This window comes from Heterodontus francisci, chromosome 1, assembly GCF_036365525.1.
Source record: "Heterodontus francisci isolate sHetFra1 chromosome 1, sHetFra1.hap1, whole genome shotgun sequence".
Classification (NCBI taxonomy): Eukaryota; Metazoa; Chordata; class Chondrichthyes; order Heterodontiformes; family Heterodontidae; genus Heterodontus; species Heterodontus francisci.
The window spans coordinates 244,277,876-244,302,129 of record NC_090371.1 but is presented as its reverse complement, the minus strand read 5'-3'; the positions used below and the strand labels follow the sequence as shown (position 1 = coordinate 244,302,129).

The 24,254-nt window shown below is 44.1% G+C and overlaps 1 protein-coding gene across 1 annotated transcript in view; it reads right to left on the bottom strand.

Moving 5' to 3' along the window:
* The window catches only part of adad1 (adenosine deaminase domain containing 1 (testis-specific)), a 144,029-nt gene that overhangs the window by 67,037 nt on the left and 52,738 nt on the right, over nucleotides 1-24,254 (bottom strand). Inside the window, exon 6 of the mRNA XM_068024072.1 lies at nucleotides 19,526-19,651. Within this exon, the coding sequence (XP_067880173.1) occupies nucleotides 19,526-19,651 (126 nt within the window). The remainder of the gene's footprint in view (nucleotides 1-19,525; nucleotides 19,652-24,254) is intronic.

Sequence of the window (24,254 nt, the reverse complement as noted above, 5' to 3'; positions counted from 1 at the left end):
TCATACTATAGAAGACTTCACACAACTGCTTACTACATTGAAAATTCTTTAAAAATAAATTGAAATGGAGATCCCATTCCCTCTTCCCCTCACTACAGTGAAAAGCAATTCTGATCCAGGTATTAGATTGAGGAAAACAATAAAGATTTGTGATTGATTGATTTTGTATCAAAACAATAAATCAGAGCCCAAATGTGACGTTAAGACAGCATGCATATCACTATTCCTATTCACACAGCAATCAGTATGCATTCCTTGACCTGCCACATCGTTCTTTTCTCAGAAGTAAAATGCAAAAAAAGTATGGCCTACTTCATTCTTTAAATGAAGATAAGCTCACATAACAGATGACTGAGGTAATGCTGTTAACATGGGTAACCAAAAAAGGCATACTTGACTAGGTAAAAGTAGAGAATATTGCTGCTATAATTGAAGTTACGTTCTAGCATCACCTTAGTACTGTCAGCTTGCTTCACATCTAGTCTTGGATGAGATGCAACTTCCTCCAGAAAAACATGAAAATGACCAAATCCAGCACCATCAGCTCCTGGTACAAAGTTTGTACCCTTGCCATCAACTCTGGCCCCAGCCACAGCCTCAATCTAAACTAGACATACTGAGCTGGATTCGGTCATAAAATCGCAACCCACATGTGCAGGCTGCACGCCAAAGAGCTTCCGCGATCTCCTGCGCCACAGCTCATTTAAATAGCCGGGGCGGCTCTCCCCACACCAACCCCCCCCCCAATCAAGTCATGTGGAGGGGGCGGGCTGTCCATCTCTGCAATGGCATTAGCTACCTGCATGCAGGCGCTGGTGCCATTTTTAAAGGGCAGTCAGCCCTGCCAGGATATTTAAATTTTCTTTTTAGCGATATCCCCCCAGAATTACATAAAGTTCCAAAGCCACTTTCCCACTCTCCACCCCCCACCAAAGCAATTACATTAACTATTTTCTCTCCCCCCCCACCCCCCTCCAAAGCACGTTTAACACCTGAGCTCCCGCCCCCGCAAAAACTGCACGAGGTTTAAAGTACAACCTTTCCCACCATCGCCTACACCATGATGTTTATTTGACCCCGCTTCTCCCCCCCAACCCCCCGCCCCCACACATTGATAAACTTCCCTACTGCCCCCTCCCAATCAATGTCGTGCCTCATTTCCCCGGACGGGGATCAGAAGGCGTGGGAGTGCTGGCTGCCATGCTGAAGATCGCAGCGAGCCCTCAAGATTGCGGGTGAGTATATTTAAATTAATTAATTTTATTGATTTAAATATTCAAATTGTGGTCCTGCCGCCCAATGGCGGGCGGGGCCACCATGGAGTTTCGTCGCCACTGGGAGGATCAAGCCAGGCCAGGCCCTGCCGGCGTTGAGGTCTGTGGCAGCCTCATCCAGAGCCATCTTCAGGCCTCCCCCGCCACGGAACCCGACGCGGGGGCTTCTTAAAATCCAGTTCACTGTCTGCAACTTTGGCATCTTCTTCAATCTCAAGCCCACTGCCTTTCCATCATAAAGATTACCCCCCCTCCAGCCGTATTTAAAGCCCATCTGCCACTGAAATTCTCATTTAATCCTTTATCATTTCTAGATTTAACTATTCCAATGTTCACCTGGCTAGCCTTCTATCCCCCTCTCTCTGTAAACTTCAGCTAATCTGCTGCCTGCATCAAGTATTGCTTGCTCACCCCAATCCCCAATGCCACAAATTTAAATTTCTCTTCCTTGTGTTTGAATCCCTGAATAGCCACACATTTTCCTTTCTCTAATCTCGTCCAGTGCTGCCATCACCACCATTTCTAAACTCTCTATTCCTTTGACTCAAACTATTTGTGCATTTCTCCCCTGCTTTGACTTACTATGAGCTACTATGCCTTCAGTCGTCTAGACACTCCCTAAACCCCACCACCTCTCTCTTCTCTTTAAAGCTCACTAATCTGATCAAGCTTGGTCACTCCAGTCAATATTTTGTTTTTTTTGACTCAGCATCCACTTTTGTTTTCTGAATACTTTGGTCACATGGTTTGGGCTACTTTTTCTGCATTAAAGGCACCATATAAATGGATTCTCTTGCTGTAACTTCTTTGACTTGCTGGCCATTCGTTTACTCCAATAATGCTATTCGTGATTTTCTTCAACTAAAGACTAATTTGCAGCTTTTATCTTATGCTTAAACTCATGTTTCAACACTTGTAACAAATCCAACCATATTCCATTTATTTGCACAAGGCTCCTCTTCTACTCCCTGCACTTGCCTGCCACTGTACTATATTGCAACCACAGCTCTCAGAACACTAATCACCATCTTATTACTGTACCTTCATCACAAAAAGAAACTACCAACAAATCTCACCATTTAATAACCCACACTATAACCTTACTATTCCTCCAGATAGTTCTTAACCTTGTTCCATTAAACTGCTCGGGCTTTGCTGCCTTCTTTTTCCTGTGCAATGGAAAAAGCTCCCAAAGCCCGAAACCTAATCGTTATTTTAGTTTTTCATGTTACTCTTCTGCTCCTTCTTGTCGTCTTACCATCTTTCCCAACTGTAATCCACAATTACAATATGTGTAGCTTGTGGTTAGGCTATCAATGCAAAACACATTAACTTTTAAGCAAGATGCAACTGAAAGCTTAAGGTTTGTCATTTAGCACTAGGGATGACAAAATAAGATTGCTATCTGCTCAATGTTAATGCAATAAGAAAATAATCAAATCACAATTTTGGCCTAGAAATTCGATCATACAGCATAAAACAGCTGCCTAAGCCTCAAGTATGGCGGGCAGTAACGGCTTGCTCATTATTGGTGTAAGCAACTCTGTTGGCACGAGAAACACCTGTCCAAGTTATGCTAAAAGCTGAAAACGTTATTTAAATTATGGACCTATTTGCAAGTTTGGCACCCCAGTGCTTGGCTCACCACATGCTGAATTCGTCTAGCAACAAGTGGTGCTAACCAGCTGAGGGACCACTCAGCATCATCTAAAAGGCATTATGCAGAATGTACAACTTAGTTGCTGATTCATCATTTCAGGTTGCTGGTTAATTTCTGTTTGTTTCTTGGTGTATATTAGTCTGGAAAGTTCATTTTGTCTAAAGAGAAGTTTTTGCAGCATTGTACTCTTGTTGGCTATCTTTTAGCCGGACTACAGTAATGATTGCTATAAGGCTCCCCTCGGAGCTGGAGGGGAAAGGGGAGCAGCAAGGAAAACAGCAGAGAACAAATGCAGCCTACCAGAAGAGAGGAGGAGGAGGAGGAGGAGGAGGAGGAGGACAATGATGGCATAGGGTGCCTAGTATGCTTTCCCTTTGTGTATGGTGCCACAGACTGCACCCACATTGCCCTACAGGTAGCGCATAATGCAGGTCTGTGCCCAGCATCCTTGCAGCAGTAATGACTCTTTCATCCTATGCCAGTTCTCTGACGCTTTTATTCCAACCCGATCATTGCATGAAAGACTGGTCACTGGGCAACAATATTCCCTCTGGACATGGTTCATGATTCCTGTCAGGAACCTGGGCACAGCTGCAGAGCTTGCCTATAATGAGAACCATGTTGTCACAAGAAACAGGATCAACAAAGAATCAGTGTGCTCAAGCAATGCTTCCACTGCCTGGACCATTCTGAAGGAGCTTTGCAGTTACATCCCATTTTGGCATCACGTCATTGCAAAGATAAACATCAACACCAAACACAAGACAAAAAATTTATCCAAACAAATGCCACCACAATGTTATCATTAACAGGGATAATTACAATTCACCCTTGTGAAAGCCTTTAGTGCTTGCCTTGCATGCCTGTTTTTCTATCCTAGTGCTTCTATGAAGTGTTTCCCCAGTTGATAGCGCTAGGAAGCTGGAAGGCTGATGAGGTCATACAGAGGACACAACATTGCCATGAAGGATGACTTGGAGCAGCTGTAGGCTTCGAGGACTCAGCTACAAACTGTAGCACCTCAGCTTTGACTGCAGTAGACTGCCCTAATTGGCTCTTTGGCACTAACAAGAGGACTGGTGGTGTGGGTTGCCAGCAATAGGCAATAACTAGAACTTAAATAACACCATAATGTAGAAGAAAGTCCAAGGTGCTTCACAGGAAGGCAAAATCAGGCAAAAATTCACACTGAACCAAGAAAAAGACACATTAGGACAGGTGACCAAATGTTTGGTCAGAGGTAGGGTTTTAAAGAGTGTCTTACAGGAGAAGAGGCAGGGAGGTGTCGGAAAGAATTACAGAGCTTAGCCTCAGACAACTGAAGGCATGGCCACCAATAGTGGGGCAAAAAAAGGGAAGACAGAGAGAGCTAGAGTTGGAGGAATGTAGAGTTGTCAAAGGATTGTAGGGCTGGAGCAGGTTTCAGAGATAGGGAGGTGAAAGGCCATTGCGGGATGAGAATTTTTAAAATGAAGCCATTACTGGACCGCAAGCCAATGTAGGTCAGCGAGTATTGGGATGATGGGGGAATGGGATTTGACAAGCTTTAACATGTGCAGCAGAGTTTTGGATGACTTTACATTTATCAAGGATGGAAGATAAGACAGACAGGAGAGCACTGGAATTGTCGAATCTAGACACAACAAAAGCACAGATGAGGGTTTCAACTTTAGATGGGCTAAGACTAGGCAGAGATGGGCAATTTCATTAAATCACACCTTGGTCCGTGCAGAGCGCACTGCAATCCCGGACAACCATATCTGCGGTAAGTGTCTGCAGCTGGAACAACTTCGGCTCAGAGTTGCTAAACTGCAGTCTGAGTTGTAGACATTGCATAGCATCAGGGAGGGGGACAGATACCTGGATACTTTATTCCAGAAGGCAGTCACAACCCTTAGATTAAGTAGAACTTCAGAGTTAGTCAATGGTCAGGGACAGGAGGATGTGGCTGCGAGCTGGACAGATATGGCGATCCAGCATGTAGTGATGAACTATCCATCCATGGCTCACTCAGAAGTTTAGTATTAGATTTAAGATGATGCTTATAATGTTACAAGGAATAGTAGGAAGACTGAGGATTGGGAGTGTTTTAGAAACCAGCAAAGGGCTCCCAAAAAGTTGATAACAAGGGGAAAAAGTAGAATATAAGAGTAAACTAGTTTGGAATATTAAAACACATAAGAGCTTTTACAAGTATATAAAAAGTAAGAGAGTAGCTAAAATAAACAACGGTCCCTTAGAAGAGGAGACAAGGGAATGAGGAAATGGCAGAGACATTGAACAAATATTTTGTGTCTGTCTTCACAATAGAAGACACAAGTTGCATACCAGAAATAGAGGGTAACTTAGCAGCTAAAACGAGTGAGGAAAGTAAGGTAATTAATATCAATAGAGAAAGAGTATTGGAAAAACTTAAGGGACTAAAATCTGACAAATCCCCAGGACCTGATGGCCTAAATTCTAGGGTTCTTCAAAGAGATAGCTACAGAGATAGTGGATGCATTAGCTACAACGTTCAAAAATTCCCTAGATTCTGTAATAGTCCCAGCAGATTGGAAGTTAGCAAATGCAACACTGCTATTCAAGAGAGGGAAAGAGAAAACAGGGAACTGCAGGTCAATTAGACAGACATCAATAGTCAGAAAAGTGCTGGAATTTATTAAGGAAGTCTTAGCAATGCACTTAGAAAATCATAGTACGATCAGGCAAAGTCAACATGGTTTTAACTAGTATGGTAGATAAAGGGGAACCAGTAGATGCAGGATACCTGGATTTCCAAAAGGCATTTGATAAGATGCCACACAAAAGATTAATAGGCAAGATAAGGGCCCATGGAGTTTTTTTTTTATTTAAAAAAAAATTAGAGATACAGCACTGAAACAGGCCCTTCGGCCCACCGAGTCTGTGCCGACCATCAACCACCCATTTATACTGATCCTATACTAATTCCATATTCCTACCACATCCCCACCAGTCCCTATATTTCCCTACAACCTACCTATCCTAGGGGTAATTTATAATGGCCAATTTACCTATCAACCTGCAAGTCTTTGGCATGTGGGAGGAAACCGGAACACCCGGAGGAAACCCACACAGACACAGGGAGAATTTGTAAACTCCACACAGGAATTGAACCCGGGTCGCTGGAGCTGTGAGGCTGCGGTGCTAACCACTGCGCCGCCCCACAGTTGGGGGCAATATATTAGCATGGACAAAGGATTGGTTAACAGACAGGAAGCAAAGAGTAGGTATAAATGGGGCATTTTCAAGTTGGCAAGCTGTGACTAGTAGAGAGCCGCAAGGATCAGTGCTCAATGCTGGGGCCTCAATTATTTATAACCTATATTAATGACATAGCCAAAGAGACAGAGCAACGTATTTAAGTTTGCTGATGATACAAAGCTCTGTGAAAATGTAAACTGTGAGGAGGACAGACAGGTTAAATCAGTGGAGTGACAAGGTGGCAGATAGAGTATCACGTGGGGAAGTGTGAGGTTATTCACTTTGGTTATAAAAATAGAAGAGCAGAATGTTTTTAAAAGGCATGAAACTTGTAAATGTTGATGTTGAGAAAAACTTGGGTATACTCATGCAAGGAACACAGGAAGTTAGCATGTAGGTACTGCAAGCAATTAGGAATGCAAATAGCATGTTGGCCTTTAGTGCAAGGAGATTGGAGTACAAGAATAAAGAAGTCTTGCTACAAGTGTAGAGGACTTTGCTGAGACCATACCTGGATTACTGTGTGCAGTTTTAGGCTCCAAATTTAAAGGAAACATACACCTACATTGGAGGCAATACAGTGAAGGTTCACTAGATTGGTCCCTGGGATGAGAGGGATGTCCTATGATGAGGGGCTTAGTAAACTGGGCCTATATTTTCTGGAGTTTAGAAGAATGAGAGGTGATCTCATTGAAACTTATAAAGGTTCTGAAGGGGCTTGACAGAGTAGACAGAGGCTGTTTCTGCTAGCTGGGGAATCAGAAACATGGGGGCACTCTCAGGATAAGGGGGCCAATCATTTAGGGATGAGATGAGGAGATATTTCTCCAATCAAAGGGTTGTGAATCTTTGGAATTCTCTACCCTGGAAGGTTACAAGGCTGGGATAGACATATTTCTGCTCTCTCAGGGAATCAACGGATATGGAGTGGGCAGGAAATTGAAGCTCAAGATCAGCCATGATCATACTGAATGGCCTATTTTTGCTCCTATTTCTTATGTACACCGCTGACACCTTCTCCTCCTTTCAGCATCATGCCTTTCCTTCAAAATCATTGTTATTTACGTCCCAAGTTTCTCATCAAGATACCACTGCTTTCCACCCTTGGCCTCTGCACAGAGAGCGGACCTGCGTGAGAATGGCAGCGGCGGCGGGCGATAAAAACCGGCAGCAGAGAGGGAGGCCCAGCACGGAGAGAGCAGACCTGCGTGAGAATGGCAGCGGCAGCAGGAGATAAAAACCGGCAGCAGAGAAGGAGGCCCAGCACACAGAGAGCGGACCTACATGAGAATGGCAGCAGCGGCGGGAGATAAAAACCAGCAGCAGACAGGCCCTTCTACCTGTCAAAGCCTAAGTGTGACGTCACAAGAAAACAGATATGCGATTGGTGGGTATCTCTCCTGTGTCTCTTTTGATTCGCCAAGTGGTTTAAATCAAGAGATGTTATTACAGCTGAAGAGTACAGTTAAGAAATTCAGTTAAAATACTTAACATCCAAATTAGTTAATTAAATAGAAGAGATGGCTGGGCAGGCGTGTGTTGCAGCTGTAGTATGTGGGAGCTGGTGGACACTGGTGCAATCTACGGTGGCCACATCTGCAGCAAGTATTGGCTGCTCGACGACCTTCGGCTCAGAGTTGATGAAATGGAGTCCGAGCTGTGGACACTGCGACACGTCAGGGAGGGGGAGAGTTACCAGTCACACCCCTTAGATTAATTACATCAAATTTGGACCGTGGTCAGGGACAGGAGGGTATGGGAATCCATAATTTAGCTTTGGAGGAGCCTCAGCCACTGCCCTTATCCAATAAGTACGAGGTCCTTGCTCCCAGTGTGGACGATGGAGACGGAGGAGGAGGAGTAGTAGTAGTAGTCAGCATAGTTTAGGGAATAGATTCTGTTCTCTGCAGCAAAGATAGGGAGTCCTGAAGGCTCTGTTGCCTACCTGGTACCAAGATTAAGGACATCTCTTCTGGGCTGGAGAGGAACTTGGAGTGGGAGAGGAAGGATTCAGTTGTTATGGTCCATGTTGGTACCAACGACATAGGTAGGACAGGAAAGAGGTTCTGCTGAGGGACTATGAGTAGCTCGGGGCTAAATTAAAAAGCAGAACCACAAAGTTAATAATCTTCGGATTACTACCTGAGCCACGTGCAAATTGGAGTAGGGCAAATAAGATTAGAGGTGTAAATGCGTGGTTCAAAGATTGGTGTGGGAGAAATGGGTTCCGATTCATGGGGCACTGGCACTAGTACTGGGGAAAGAGGGCTGTTCTGTTGGGACGGGCTTCATTTTAACCATGTTGGGGCCAGTGTCCTCCTGGCAAATCATATAACCAGGATTGTGGATTGGACTTCAAACTAATTCGTGGAGGGGGGGGGGGGGAGAAGGGTTCAATTGTCGGGAAGTTCAAAAAAAAAAATCAAGAAAACGAGAGAGCAGAGGTGCACAATAGTGAAGAGGCGAACGGTAATCAAAATGTGACAGGAAGGGGGAGAAAATATAAGCACAAGAGTGCAGCATAAATTCGAGCCAGAATGAGTAATAATGGCCAAAAAGTCAAAGTTTAAGGCTCTTTATCTGAATGCACGCAGCATCTGTAACAAGATAGACGAGTTGACGGCACAAATAGAAGTGAATGAATGTGACTTGATAGCTATTAGAGACGTGGTTGCAGGGTGACCAATACTGGCAACCTAATATTCAAGGATATTCGACGTTCTGGAAAAATAGGCAAAAAGGAAGTGGGGTAGCTTTGTTAATAAAAGGAAGGTATCAGTGCAGTGGTGAGTCGTGATATAGATGCAATAGATCGTGATGTGGATTCAGTTTGGGTAGAAATAAGGAATAGCAAGGGGAAGAGGTCACAGGTAGGAGTCGTCTATAGGTCCCCACTGTAGGACAAAGTATAAATCAGGAAATAATGGAGGCGTATAAGAAGGGTGCTACAATTATCATGGGTGATTTTAATCTGCATATTGACCGGACAAATCAGATTGACAGAGATAACATAGAAGAGGAATTTGTAGAGTGCATCAGGGATTGTTACTTAGAGCATTATGTTGCAGAATCTACCCACGAACAAGCTATTTTTGATCTAGTAATGTGTAATGAAGTAGGCTTAATAAGGCATATCTTAGTTAAGGATCCTCTAGGAGGTTGCTATCACAACATGGTAGAATTTCAAATTCAGTTTGAGGGCGAGCAACTCTGGTCTCAAACCAGTGTCCTCGACTTAAACAAGGGCATTTATAGAGGAATGTAGATAGAGTTGTCTAAAGCAGATTGGGAAGATAGACTAAGGGGAAGGTCACTGGATGAGCAGTGGCAGACATTTAAGCAGATATTCCATAACGCTCAGCAAAAATTTATCTCGGTCAAAAAGAACTCGATGAGAAGGATGAACCACCCATGGTTAACAAAGGCGTTCAAGGAGAGTATCCAATCAAAAACTAAGGCATACAAAGCGACGAAAACTAGTGGTAGGCCAGAGAATTGGAAATTTTTTGTTAGGAACCAGCAGCAGATGACTAAAAAGCTAATAAAGAGGAAGAAAATTGATTATGAAAGTAAATTGGGAAGAAATATAAAAACAAACCACAAGAGCTTCTACGGGTATATAAGAGAGTAGCTAAAGTGAGCAAGGGACCCTTAGAGGATGTGACTGCAGAACTGATAACGGGGAACAGGGAAATGGCAGATAATTTAAACCAATATTTTGCATTGGTCTTCATGGTGGAGGACACTATGATCATCCCACAGATATCAGATAAGCAAGGAGCTAATGGGAGGAAAGATCTTGTAACAGTCTTTATCATGAGGGACAAAGTATTTGACAAACTAATGGGACTAAAGGCAGACAAATCCCCAGGAACTGCTGGCCTGCATCCAAGAGTTTTACAGGAAGTGGCTGCAGAGATAGTGGAGGCATTGGCCGAAATATTCCAGAACGCACTGGATTCCGGGAGGGTCCCATCAGATTGGAAAACCGCTAATGTGACGCCCCTGTTCAAGAAGGAAGGGAGACAAAAAGCGGGAAACTATAGGCCAGTCAGCCTAACATCAGACGTTGGGAAAATGCTCGAGTCCATTATTAATAGCAGGACATTTAGAAAAGCTTACGCAATCAAACAGAGTAAACATGGTTTTGTGAAAGGGAAATCATGTTTGACAAATTTGCCAGGGCTCCTTGAGCATATAACAAGCAAAGTTGATAAAGGGGAACCGATAGATGGAGTGTATTTGGAATTCCAGAAGGCATTCGATAAAGGTGCCACATAAAAGATAGGAGCTCACGGTATTGAGGTTATGTATTAGCATGGATTGAGGATTGGTTAACACACAGAAGATAGAGAGACGGGATTAATGTGTCTTTTTCAGGTTGGAAAGACGTAACTAGTGGAATGCCACAATGATCAGTCCTAGGGCCTCAATTATTGACTATCTATATTAATGACTTAGAGGGGGGGGGGGGGCAGTGGACAATATACCCAAATTTGATGATACAAAAATAGGTGGGAGGGCATGTTGTGATGAGGACTTAAGGCATTTGCAAAGGGAAATAGATAGGTTGAGTGAATGGGCAAAAACTTGGCAGATGGAGTTTAATGTAGGAAAGTGTGAGGTCATGCACTTTGGTAGGAAGAATCAAAAGACAAACTATTTAAATGGAGAGAAACTCCAACAAAGTTCAGCACAGAGGGATCAGGATTTTCTTGTGCATGAAACACAAAAGGTTAGTATGCAGGTGCAGCAAGTAATTAAGGCAAATGGAATTTTGGCCTTTATTGCAAGGGGGTTGGAGCTTAAAAATAGGAAAGTCTTATTACAACTGCACAGGGCATTGGTGAGGCCACACCTGGAGTACTGTGTACAGTTTTGGTTCCCGTATTTAAGAAAGGATATACTGGCATTGGAGGCAGTTCAAAAGAGATTCACTAGGCTGATTCCTGGGATGAAGGGGTTGACTTATCAAGAACGGCCAAACAGGTTAGGCCTTTATTCATTAGAGTTTCGAAGAATGAGGGTTAATCTTATTGAAATGCACAAGATTCTAAGGGGGATTGACAGGGTAGATGTTGAGAAGATGTTTTCACTAGTGAGGGAATCTTGAACTAGGGGACATAGTTACAGAATAAGGAGACACTCATTTAAAACTGAGATGCAAAGGAATTTCTTCTCTCAGAGGGTAGCGAATGTCTGGAATTCTCTACCCCAGAGAATTGTGGAGGCTAGATCACTGACAGTATTTAAAGAGGAGGTAGATAAGATTTTTGAAATATCGGGGAGTTGACGGCTATGAGGAGCTGGCACGAAAGAGGAGTTGAGGTCTGGGGCAGATCAGCCATGATCCTATGGAATGGCTGGGCAGGCTGTTGGGTCCAAACTCCTGCTCCTATTTCTTATGTTCTTATGTAAAACGATTTCTCAGTTTGGTGATTTTAACATCTATCTGAACTCATCATGCCCTTTTTTCCTTCGGCTTCAATACTCACCTATCACCTCTCCCTCCAAATAAACTTGTCAACCCATTTCACAGTCACCCCCCTTGTCCTTGCTATCTCATGTGGCCTCTCTACTTTCCATTGTGTTAATCACAGGTAATGCCAGCTGATTGGAGAGGGAAACAAGAAAGCATTCAGAAAAACCATCCAACTCCAAACCCCAATTCCTTCTGTGTCTGCCCCAAATCACCTGCAACAACAATTCCAATTTGTCTCTGTGCTCATTTAGATAGAGTACACAACAAAGAAACAGGCCATTCGGACCAAATTGTCTATACTGGTATTTATGCTCCACACTAGTCACCTTCGGCCAGCTATATCAGCATATCCTCCTATTTCCTTGTGCCTCATGTACTTAGCTAGCTTCCTCTTAAATGCATCTATGAAATTTACCTCAACTACACCCTGTTCAAAAAAGGATGCAAGATAACTGCAGGCCAGTCAGTTTAACTTTGGTGGTGGGGAAACTTCTAGAAACAATAATTCGGGCCAAACCAATAGTTACATGGACAAATGCGGATTAAATAATGAAAGCCATCATGGATTTGTTAAGGGAAAATCATGATGAAATAACTTACTGGAGTTTTTTTTGAAGGAGTAACTGAAAGGTTGGTGAGGGGAATGCTGTTGATCTGGTTTACATGGACTTCCAAAAGACATCTGATACAGTGCCACACAACAGACTTGAGAGCAAAGTTATAGCTCATGGAATGAAAGGGACAGTAGCAACATGGATAAGAAACTGGCTGAGTGACAGGGAAGAGTGTGTAGTGGTTAATGGATGTTTATTGGGCTGGATCAGTGTTGGGACCCTTGCTCTTCCTGATAATGAACAAAGAACAAAGAACAAAGAAAATTACAGCACAGGAACAGGCCCTTCGGCCCTTCAAGCCTGCGCCGATCCAGATCCTCTATCTAAACATGTCGCCTATTTTCTAAGGGTCTGTATCTCTTTGCTTCCTGCCCATTCATGTATCTGTCTAGATACATCTTAAAAGACGCCATCGTGCCCGCATCTACCACCTCCGCTGGCAACGCGTTCCAGGCACCCACCACCCTCTGCGTGAAGAACTTTCCACGCATATCCCCCCTAAACTTTTCCCCTTTCACTTTGAACTCGTGTCCTCTAGTAATTGAATCCCCCACTCTGGGAAAAAGCCTCTTGCTATCCACCCTGTCTATACCTCTCATGATTTTGTACACCTCAATCAGGTCCCCCCTCAACCTCCGTCTTTCTAATGAAAATAATCCTAATCTACTCAACCTCTCTTCATAGCTAGCGCCCTCCATACCAGGCAACATCCTGGTGAACCTCCTCTGCACCCTCTCCAAAGCATCCACATCCTTTTGGTAATGTGGCGACCAGAACTGCACGCAGTATTCCAAATGTGGCCGAACCAAAGTCTTATACAACTGTAACATGACCTGCCAACTCTTGTACTCAATACCCCGTCCGATGAAGGAAAGCATGCCGTATGCCTTCTTGACCACTCTATTGACCTGCGTTGCCACCTTCAGGGAACAGTGGACCTGAACACCCAAATCTCTCTGGACATCAATTTTCCCCAGGATTTTTCCATTTACTGTATAGTTCACTCTTGAATTGGATCTTCCAAAATGCATCACCTCGCATTTGCCCTGATTGAACTCCATCTGCCATTTCTCTGCCCAACTCTCCAATCTATCTATATTCTGCTGTATTCTCTGACAGTCCCCTTCACTATCTGCTACTCCACCAATCTTCGTGTCGTCTGCAAACTTGCTAATCAGTCCACCTATACTTTCCTCCAAATCATTATTGTATATCACAAACAACAGTGGTCCCAGCACGGATCCCTGTGGAACACCACTGGTCACACGTCTCCATTTTGAGAAACTCCCTTCCACTGCTACTCTCTGTCTCCTGTTGCCCAGCCAGTTCTTTATCCATCTAGCGAGTACACCTTGGACCCCATGCGCCTTCACTTTCTCCATCAGCCTGCCATGGGGAACCTTATCAAACGCCTTACTGAAGTCCATGTATATGACATCGACAGCCCTTCCCTCATCAATCAAATGACTTTATATTAATCACTCAGACCTTGATGTACAGGGCACAATTTCAAAATTTGCAGATAATACGAAACTTAGAAGCACTGTGAATTCTAAGGAGGATAGTATAGAACTTCAAAAAGACAGACAAGTTGATGGAATGGATGGGCAGGTGGCAGATGAAGTTCAATGCAGAGAAATATGAAGTGATTCATTTTGGTAGGAAGAACATGGAGAGACAATATAAAATAAAGGGTTCAATTCTAAAGGGGGTGCAGGAACAGAGGGACCTGGGTTTATAAGTGTATGAGTCATTGAAGGGGGCAGGAAAGGTTGAGAAAATGGTCAATAAAGCATACAGAATCCTCGGCTTTATTAATAAATTATTATATTAAGGAAATTATTATTAATAGTGGTATAGAATACAAGAGCAAGAAGGTTATGTTGAACTTGTATAAAACATTAGTTCGGCCTCAGCTAGAGTATTGCGCCTAGTTCTGGGTGCCACATTTAAGGAAAGATGTGAAGGCACTGGAGTGTGCGCAAAAAAGATTCACCAGGATTGAGGAACTTCATTTACGAAGATAGATTAGAGAAGTTGGGACTGGTTTCCTTGGGGAAGAGAAGGCCAAGAGGAGATTTGATAGAGCTATTTAAAATCATGAGGGGTCTGGACAGAGGAGATAGGAAGAAACTATTCCCACTCGTGAAAGGATCAAGAATGTGAGGGCACAGATTTAAAGGTAATTGGCAAAAGAAGCAATGGCGACATGAGGAAAAACCTTTTCTCGCAACGTGTAGCTAGGTTCTGGAATGCATTGCCAGAGAATGCGGTAGAGGTTGGTTCAATCGAGACATTCAGAAGGGAATTAGATAGATGCTTGAAAAGGATGAATGTACAGGGTTATGGGGAGAAGACAGGGAAATGATACCAAGTGAACTTATCACTCAGGGTGCCGGGGCAGACACGAACACACGAATTAGGAGCAGGAGTAGACCACTCGGCCCCTCGAGCCTGCTCTGCCATTCAACAAGATCATGGCTGATCTGCTTGCAGCCTCAACTCCACATTCCCACCTACCCCCGATAGCTTCTTGATCAAGGAGGTGAAAGGTTATCTACCTCCGCCTTAAAAATATTCAAAGACTCTGCTTCCACCGCCTTCTGAGGAAGAGAGTTCCGAAGACTCATGAACCTCAGAAATTTTTTTTCCTCATCTGTCTTAAATGGGCGAACACTTATCTTTAAACACTGATTCAGAGCAAAATACCTGTTCAATTCATCTACCATCTCCTTATTTTCCATTATTAATCCCCCAGACTCACTTTCTATAGGACCAACACTCACGTTTTTATTTTATTTTTTTATTTTAGAGATACAGCACTGAAACAGGCCCTTCGGCCCACCGAGTCTGTGCCGACCATCAACCACCCATTTATACTAATCCTACTAATTCCATATTCCTACCACATCCCCACCTGTCCCTATATTTCCCTACCACCTACCTATACTAGGGGCAATTTATAATGGCCAATTTACCTATCAACCTGCAAGTCTTTGGCATGTGGGAGGAAACCGGAGCACCCGGAGGAAACCCACGCAGACACAGGGAGAACTTGCAAACTCTACACAGGCAGTACCCAGAATTGAACCCGGGTCGCTGGAGCTGTGAGGCTGCGGTGCTAACCACTGCGCCACTGTGCCGCCCTACGTTGTTAACTCTTTTCTTTATTAAGTATCAACAGAAACTCTAACTGTTGTTATATTTCTAGCTTGCAGAAACTCCTAATATCTTATTTTATATTTCTAGCTATTTATATTTCTGGACATTGTATTTCTAATTCTCTTGTCCAAATCATGGTGAATTGTGAATAAGTGATCCCTGCACCGATCCCTGGGGAACACTGCTTTCCACCTTTTTGCCATTCTTAGTAGCTACCCTTAAGCCCGCCTCTGCTTGCTAATTTGAAGACAGCTTACTATCTATTCTGCTACCTGTCCCTTGACTCCATGTGCTCTTATCTTAGCTACATGTCTACTATGCAGTACCTTATAGGCCTTTTGAAAGTCCATCTACTGTATTACTCTTGCTTATCCTGTTACCGCTTCAAAGAAGTCAATAGGGTTGGTCAAGCACAACCTTCCCTATTCAAATCCCTGCTGACTACACTTTATTATATTTTCAGTCTCTAGATGTTTTTTGTTACATCTTTGAGTAAAGATGACATGATCTGTCCTATCAACATTACGCTAACTGGTCCACAGTCCCCTGGATTTGTTCTATGATGGACATCACCACGTCTATGAAATTCATCTCCTGCTCCCATGAGGGCGGCACAGTGGTTAGCACCGCAGCCTCACAGCTCCAGGGACCCGGGTTCGATTCTGGGTACTACCTGTGCGGAGTTTGCAAGTTCTCCCTGTGTCTGCGCGGGTTTTCGCCGGGTGCTCCGGTTTCCTCCCACATCCAAAGACTTGCAGGTGATAGGTAAATTGGCCATTGTAAATTGCCCCTAGTGTAGGGAGGTGATAGGGAATATGGGATTACTCCAAGGTTAGTATAAATGGGTGGTTGCTGGTCAGCACAGACTCGGTGGGCCAAAGGGCCTGTTTCAGTGCTGTATCATTAGGGGCATTTAAGCGACTCTTGGATAGGTACATTGATGATAGTAGAATGAAGGGTAGGTAGTTAGTTTGATCTTAGAGTCGGTTAAAGGTTCGGCACAACATCGTGGGCCGAAGGGCCTGGACTGTGCTGTTCCATGTTCTATGTTCAGACTGATTGTATCCTCGGCCTCCTTTCTCATACTGAGCTGAGCTTCCAACCCCACATCCTCTCGATCACCATGACCGTCTGCTTCCACCTCCATAGCAGTGCCTCTCTCCACCCTGCCTCAGCTCATCTGCTGTCAAAACCCTCATGTGTCATCCCTTTCCCCAACAACTGTCTGAGCATGAACCAGGCTGTTTGCAAACTTGGTGTCATACTTAACCGAGATGGGTGTCCGTCCACACATCCGTGGCATTACTAAAACTCCAATTTTCAACTTCATAACATTTTCAACTCCGTTTCGGTCTTGGCTCATCTGCTGCTGAAATCCTCATCCATGTCTTTGGTACCTCTCGACTGGACTATTCCAATGCACGTCTGGCCAGCTTACCACATTCTACACTCTGTAAACTTCTTCAGGTCATCCAAAACTCTGTTGCCCCTTTCCTAACTTGCACCAAGTCCTGTTCACCCATCACCCCTGTGTTCGCTGACCTATGTTGGTATTGGTTAAGCAACAGCTCGTTTTTAATATTCTCATTATTTTCAAATCTCTCAATGGCCTTTCCCCTCCCTATCTCTATAATCTTCTCCACTCCAACTCGGATATCTGTGCTCCTTCAATTCGGGCCTTGTGAGCATCCCAATTTTAATTGCTTCACTAATGGCAGCCCTGCCTTCAGCTGCTAAGACCCTAAGCTCTGGATATCCTAAATTTCTCTCTCTCTTTCCTGCTTTAAGATGCTCCTTAAAACCTACCTTTTTTCCACCCCAATTTATCCTTATATGGCTCAGTGTCAATTTTTGTCTGATAGCGCTCCTGTGAAACACCCTGGGGCATTTTACAATGTTAAAGGCACTATATAAATACAAGTTGTTCTTGTTGTTGATGTTATGAAGGTGGAAATTGGAGGTCTTTGTGATGGAGAGAATATGGGGTTGGAAACTCAGCTCAGGGCCAAACAGGGTGCCATGATTGTGAGCAGTCTCGATCAGCCTGAGATAGTGACCAAGTAGCAGGATGAAATTAGTGGCTAGGGAATGGAGTTTGCGGCCCCTAAAGAGGTAAGCAGATACATCTCCCATGGAGTCAAGTCCACTCTCCAGGGACTGAATCTAAGCACTCCTACGGCACTGTGTGCAAAAAGAATGCAGAAGTGAGGTAAAGCTTGGAAGGCTCTGTCAACACTGGTCCCAAAATGGCAGCTGGCAGGAGGGGCTCCATGACAGGGTGCACCCCTGTGGCGTTGACGGATCTGACCATTCCGTTTATGTTTGACAACATGGCCTCCAGTCGCTGTGTAAAGCTTTGACACAAATTGGAACTGGACACCTCCATGCTCTGCAACTTTGTCCACAAGCTCAATGGCAGGCTTCCCAAGGCACCTAGCATTTCCTGGTATATTCCCAACAGCTTTCTTTGGTAGGCTGGCCCTCGAAGTCAGTATCTGAGTCCATTGCAGCAAAACCAGCACTTGATCTGCTGTTTTGTGAATTGCACCTTATGGCATCCATCCCCTTCATCAGCTCTAACACACATGTGCCTGGTGATTCATCATATGTTGTCACCTCCTTTAACTTAGTCTAGCACGTGGTGCTAGTATCTGAGCTAGAGCTTGCAAGTGTGAGAGCGAACACCAGCACATTTTCAGAAATGCTGACCTCCTCTTCCTCTGTTGGCACAGAAGCTTACACACCTTCAACAGCTGAAATGAATGACCAACAACGGTCAGCTTGTGTTGCGACAGGAGAGCAGAGAGAAAGTGACTGGTGAAAGCATCTGCTGTTTGTCAGTGTGTAGGGCTGGATAGAAGTATTCAAGTAAAAAAAAAAAGGGTAAGTCATGAAAAAAGCTTTGCATGACACAAGTCATAGAATCATATACCACAGCCTTGACTCTGCTATATCTGCCATTATGGTTCACTGCGAGCGGGTGCCAAGATGGGCTCTTTCTCCTCTGCTGGCAACCTCCTGGTGCAGGTTGTGGGTGATATCCCCCTGCAAGAAAAATGGTAGTCTGTTAGCGACAATATTACAGTCATAGAGAGATACAGCACTGAAACAGGCCCTTCAGTCCACCGAGTCTGTGCCGCCCATCATCAACCACCCATTTATACTAATCCTACATTAATCCCATATTCCCTACCACATCCCCACAATTCTCCTACCACCTACCTACACTAGGGGCAATTTACAATGGCTAATTTACGTATCAACCTGCAAGTCTTTGGCTGTGGGAGGAAACCGGAGCACCCGGCGGAAACCCACGTGGTCACAAGGAGAACTTGCAAACTCCGCACAGGCAGGACCCAGAACCGAACCCAGGTCACTGGAGCTGTGAGGCTGCAATGCTAACCACTGTGCTGCCCAATATTGTGAGGGATTTAGAGAATGTGCTCACCATGTCAAATATGCAATGTGCTAGTTGAGAGGTATGGAGGAGAGAGTTGGGGTAGATGCAAGTGTATGAGGAGAAGGAACTGCAGTAAAGGGTGATGCAACAATTGTTGGAGGTTAAAGAGAATGCGGCAGTGAAGTATTATGAGTAGCAAGGCGAGGTGGTGGAGATACAAGAGAGTATTCTTACCTTGACAATGCTGGTCAGTTTATTGAAATTCTTGCAGTATGTGCTGAGAGCTAAGCTGTTGCCATTCCCATGCTTTGCCACCTCTTCCTGCTGTTGTCAGAATTGATGCCTGGAAGACTTCCTTCTGGAACACGATGTGCCTCTTCTATCCACTGACTGCATTTGGCCTCCAAAGCAGCATGTGAGAACCTAGGGGCAAAACCTGCTGGTCCAGAAACAATTTCCTTGCTCAGAAGTGATTCTTTGCTCCCTCTGTGACCAGATTCACTTTTAAAGAGGAGCTTGATGCCTAAGTGGCAGCAGAGACATCCAATATCCACTGAATGCTCTGCAGCCAATGAGTCTCGCAATGGCTGCATACTATATAATTATAATAAGCAGCCAGCAGGAATATTGCACCACCCCATGCCCGTCTGTTTTTGGTATGATCGAATTTCTGGGCCTTCGAGTCACAAACTTAAATTATTTACTACTTACGTCTTTCAACTACAAAAGCAGCTAAAGAACCGCTACAATTCTGGTGCTCAGGCAGGTTAGCAGTCAGCTTATTGAAAACATCTCTGCAGGCTATAGAAACAGCTTTGTAATATGAATTTCTTCCCTCTGTAAGAAGATGTTGGAAATATTTAATTTGCATGTAAATCTAAACATGAGTAAGCCACATTTATATAAATTTTGTAGAGATATAATAGATTAAAGTATGATCGTACAGCAAGTTTACTTGGTAAATAAGTGCAGCAGGAGAAATGACTCACCAAACAATAAAAAGCAAAGTGAATTAAGTCCAAGGAAATTATATTCCATATATCTTTGGTAAGATCACAATTGTAGTTTGTACCTAGCTTTGGCTGCATTAAAATGATGGCAGCACCAAAAAGGATTCAAAGCTGCCAAATAATAATTATACCAAATCTCAAAATTGATGAGAAATGAAAAAGGGTCCAAGGAATTTAAATCTATTCTGAAAATGGATGAAGTGGAAATACGATTAAAAATCTTTAAACCATGAAAGAAATCAGTAAAGTGGCGATAAAGAAGTTTGTGGTGAAAAACAAGAAAACTAAAGTACTTAATCATAAACAAACGAAAACTCAACTTAAAATGTATTGTAAGTAAAACCATTTCTATTATATTCTAAAGGTGTATGGTAGAAGAATGGTTATGTTACTGGACTAATGATCCAGGGACATAAACTCAAATCTCACTCTAAGCAGTTGAGGAATTTAAGTTCAGTTAATTAAAAAAATCTGGAATAACAAAAGTGAGCATCAATAATGGTGACCATAAAACTAACAGATTTAAAAAAAAAATCCATCTGGTTCCTTTAGGGAAGGAAACTTGCTGTCCTTACCTGCTCTGGCCTAGAATGTCAGCTATGGCTCAGTTGGCAGCACTTCCACCTAAGTCACAAGGTTGTGGGTTCAGGTCCCACGCTAGAACTTCAGCACAAAAAAAAACAAGGCTGACACTCCTCTATGGTACTGAGGGTGTGCTGCACTGTTGGAGATGAGATGTTAAACTGAGGCCCCATCAGCTTGCTCGGATGAATGCAAAGGATCCCATAGCACTATTTTGAAGAAAAGCAGGGAAGTTATTCCCAGTGTCCTGGTCAATATTTATCCCTCAATCGACATTACAAAAACAGGTTATTTGGTCATCACATTGCTGTTCGTGGGAGTTTGTTGTGCACAAATTGGCTGCTGCGTTTCCTACAATACAACCGTGACTACACTTCAAAAGTACTTCATTGGCTGTAAAGCGCTTTGTGGCATCCGGTGGTTGTGAAAAGCACAATATAAATGCAAGTCTTTTTTTCTATTTGTGAGTCCACAGCAATAACCTCTCAAATAGCCTAGCAAACTCAGTTGTATCAAAACTGCTACGGAAAACTAAAAGAAAAAAAACGGATGGACTGCCTAGGCACTAAAATTGAACACAACAAAAGGCACACCCAGCCCAGTCGTTCCTGTTAAGACTTCCTCACTAACATCTCGAGACTTGTAGCAAAATTGAGAGCCGTCCCACAGACTAGCTGAATAATAGTATGACAGTCATACTCTCAGAATCACACCTTTAAGCCAACGACACTCTCATAGAATGGTAACAGCACAAGGCCATTCGGCCCATCATGTCACAAACCCTTGCCAGTGTGACAGGACATACCTACCAGAGGCTGCAGCACAATGGTATGCAGTTGCAGTGGGGCCCCCAAGTAGCCCTGTGAGTCCTCAAATCTGGATCACATGTAGTCTGATACCATCAGGTCAAACATGGGCAAAGAAACCTCCTGCTGATTATACAGATTGCCCTCCCTCAACTGCTGTATCAGTACTTCTCTACGTTGATTACCAATTGGAAGAAGCGCCAAGGAAGGAGAGCACCACAGAATTTAGCGTGGGTGGAAGACTTCAATGCTCATCAAGAGTGGCTTGGTTGTACAACTATTGACCGAGCTGACCGAACTCTGAGGGACATGGTTGCCAGACTGGGTTTGCGGCAGGTGGTGAGATAATCAATACAATAAAGAAACCCATTTGACCTTGTCCTTATGAATCCACCTGTCACAGATGCATCTATCCATGATGACATTGGTAGGAATGACCACCACGCAGTCCTTGTGGAGACGAAGGCCGACTTCACACTGTGGACACCCTCCATCATGTTGTGTGGTTAAATGGGATAGATTCAGAACAGATCTAGCAGCTCAAAACTGGGCATCCATGAGACGCTGTGGGTCATCAACAGAAGCAGAATTGTATTTGACTACAATCTGTAAATTCATGGTCCGGTGTATCTTTGGCTTGAAAAATAGAAAAACAACATATTTAAATAGAGAGAGATTGCAGAACTCAGATGCAGAGAGATCTGGGTGTCATAGTACATGAAACACAAAAAGTTAGCATGGAGGTACAGCAAGTGATTAAGGCAGCAAATGCAATGTTGTTGTTGATTGCAAGGGGAATGGAATATAAAAGTAGAGATATAAACAAGAAACACTGGGAATACTCAGCATGTCTGCCAGCATCTGTGGAGAGAAGCAGAGTTAATGTTTCAGGTCAGTGAACCTTCTTCAGAACTGGCAGATATAAGAAATGTAAAAGATTTTAAGTAAGTAAAGCAGGGGTGGGGCAAGAGACAACAAAACAGGTGTTGATAGGACAAGGTCACAGAATAGCTGACCAGAAGGTCATGGAGCAAAGGCAAACAATATGTTAATGGTGTGCTGAAAGACAAAGCATTAGTACAGATAGGGTGTTTATGGACTGAAAACTGAACAGCAACAAACACAAACATGAAAAAAAAAAGTGGGTAGGCACAGCAGAAACAAACTGAACTAAAATAAAATAACCACAAAAAATAAAATATTAACTCTGCTTCTCTCTCCACAGATGCTGCCAGACCTGCTGAGTATTTCCAGTGTTTCTTGTTTTTATTTCAGATTTTCAGCATCCACAGTACTTTGCTTTTATAAAAGTAGAGATGTTTTGCTACTGTTGTACAGGGCATTGATGAGATCACATCGAGAATATCATATACAGTTTTGGTCTCATTACTCAAGAAAGGATATAATTGCATTGGAAGCAGTTCAGTGAAGGTTCACTCGACTGATTCCTGGGATGACAGGGTTATCTTGTGAGGAAATGTTGGACAGGTTGGGTCTGTATTCATTGGAGTTTAGAAGGATGAGAGGTGATCTTATTTAAACACAAGATCCTGAGGGGACTTGACAGGGTGGATGTTGAAAGGATGTTTCCCCTTGTGGGAGAGAATAAAATTAGGGGGCACAGTTTAAAAATAGGGAGTGTTTCTTGACAACGCAGAGCATGCGCAGAGGGATCGCTGACATCAGTGCGTCTGAACATTTGCCAGCATGAATCTGCGTATGCACACAGACGTCACCACGCAATGATGCCAGAGGTAATGACATTCGAGCCCCTCACTGGCTGCAATCGCAGCCTCCATTCCCCTCCCAACCCCTCAACAGCACCCGGCTTCGGCCGCTTCCTTCGCTTCCCCCCCGCCGCCACATCGCTCACTACCTTTCCGCCCTCCCCCTCATTGGCCGGTCCCTCCCGGCCTCGCTGCTCCCCACCCCTCGCCTCGGCCACGCCACTTTCCCCCTCGACCGCTTGCTTCTGGCCTCACTGCTTCAGTCGCTCACGCACCACGCTTCCCGCCAAAACACCACCCCACCCCCCGCCACACCCTCAGCCAATCCCTCCCCACAGCGCCGCCTACAGAAACAGCGGGAAACAAGCAGAGGGTGGTGTGAACGGCCAAGGGGGTGACAGGACAACGCGGGGAGCAAGCCAAGAAGAAGGGGGAAGGGGCGAGGACGGGAGCGAGTGGTTAAGGGGAGGCAATGGCGATGTGAGGAGCAAGTGAAGTACGATGGCAGGGAGGAGCAGGATACTGTTGGGGGTAAGATGGAGGCAGCGATTGCAGCCATTGAGGGATGTGGGTTTAATTCGTTTTTTTTGTGACAAATTAAGCAGTGCTATTTTTATTACTGGCACTGGCTGAGACGTCGGAGACAGGGATGTTTCAGTCGATGAGGCGGCATTTGCTAGTATTTTGCCACCTAGTGGTTGCACGGTCAGAAAACATATCCATTTAAGACAGAGATGAGATGATACTTTTTCTCTCAGAGGGTCACGAGTTTGTGGAACTGTCTTCCCTGGAGAGCAGTGGAAGCCAGGTCATTGAATGTTTTTAAGGCAGTGGTAGACAGATTCTTGACAAACAAGGGAGTCAAAGGGTATTGGGGGTTGGCAGAAAAGTAGAATTAAGTCCACAAACAGATCAGCCATGATCTTATACAGTGGAGGAGCAGGCTGGAGGGGCTGAATGGCCTACACCAGCTCCTAGTTTGGTGTGTTTGTATCCCTCACTCTACCATTACCAAGAAGAGCACTAATCCTGGTTCAATGAATCGTGCAAGAGCAGCACCTAAAATTAAGGTGTCAACCTGGAGAAGCTACAAAGGACAACATACATGATCAACAGAAGCACCATGCTATAGACAGAGACAAGCGATCCCACAACCAATGGGTCAAATCAAAGTCTGCAGTCCTTCCACAGCCAGTCCTGAATGGTGGTGGACAATTAAAAAATTAACTAGAGGGGAGGAGGCTCCACGAACATCCCTATCCTCAGCGATGGCAAAGCCCAGTACAAGTGTAAAAAAGACAAGGCTGAAGCATTC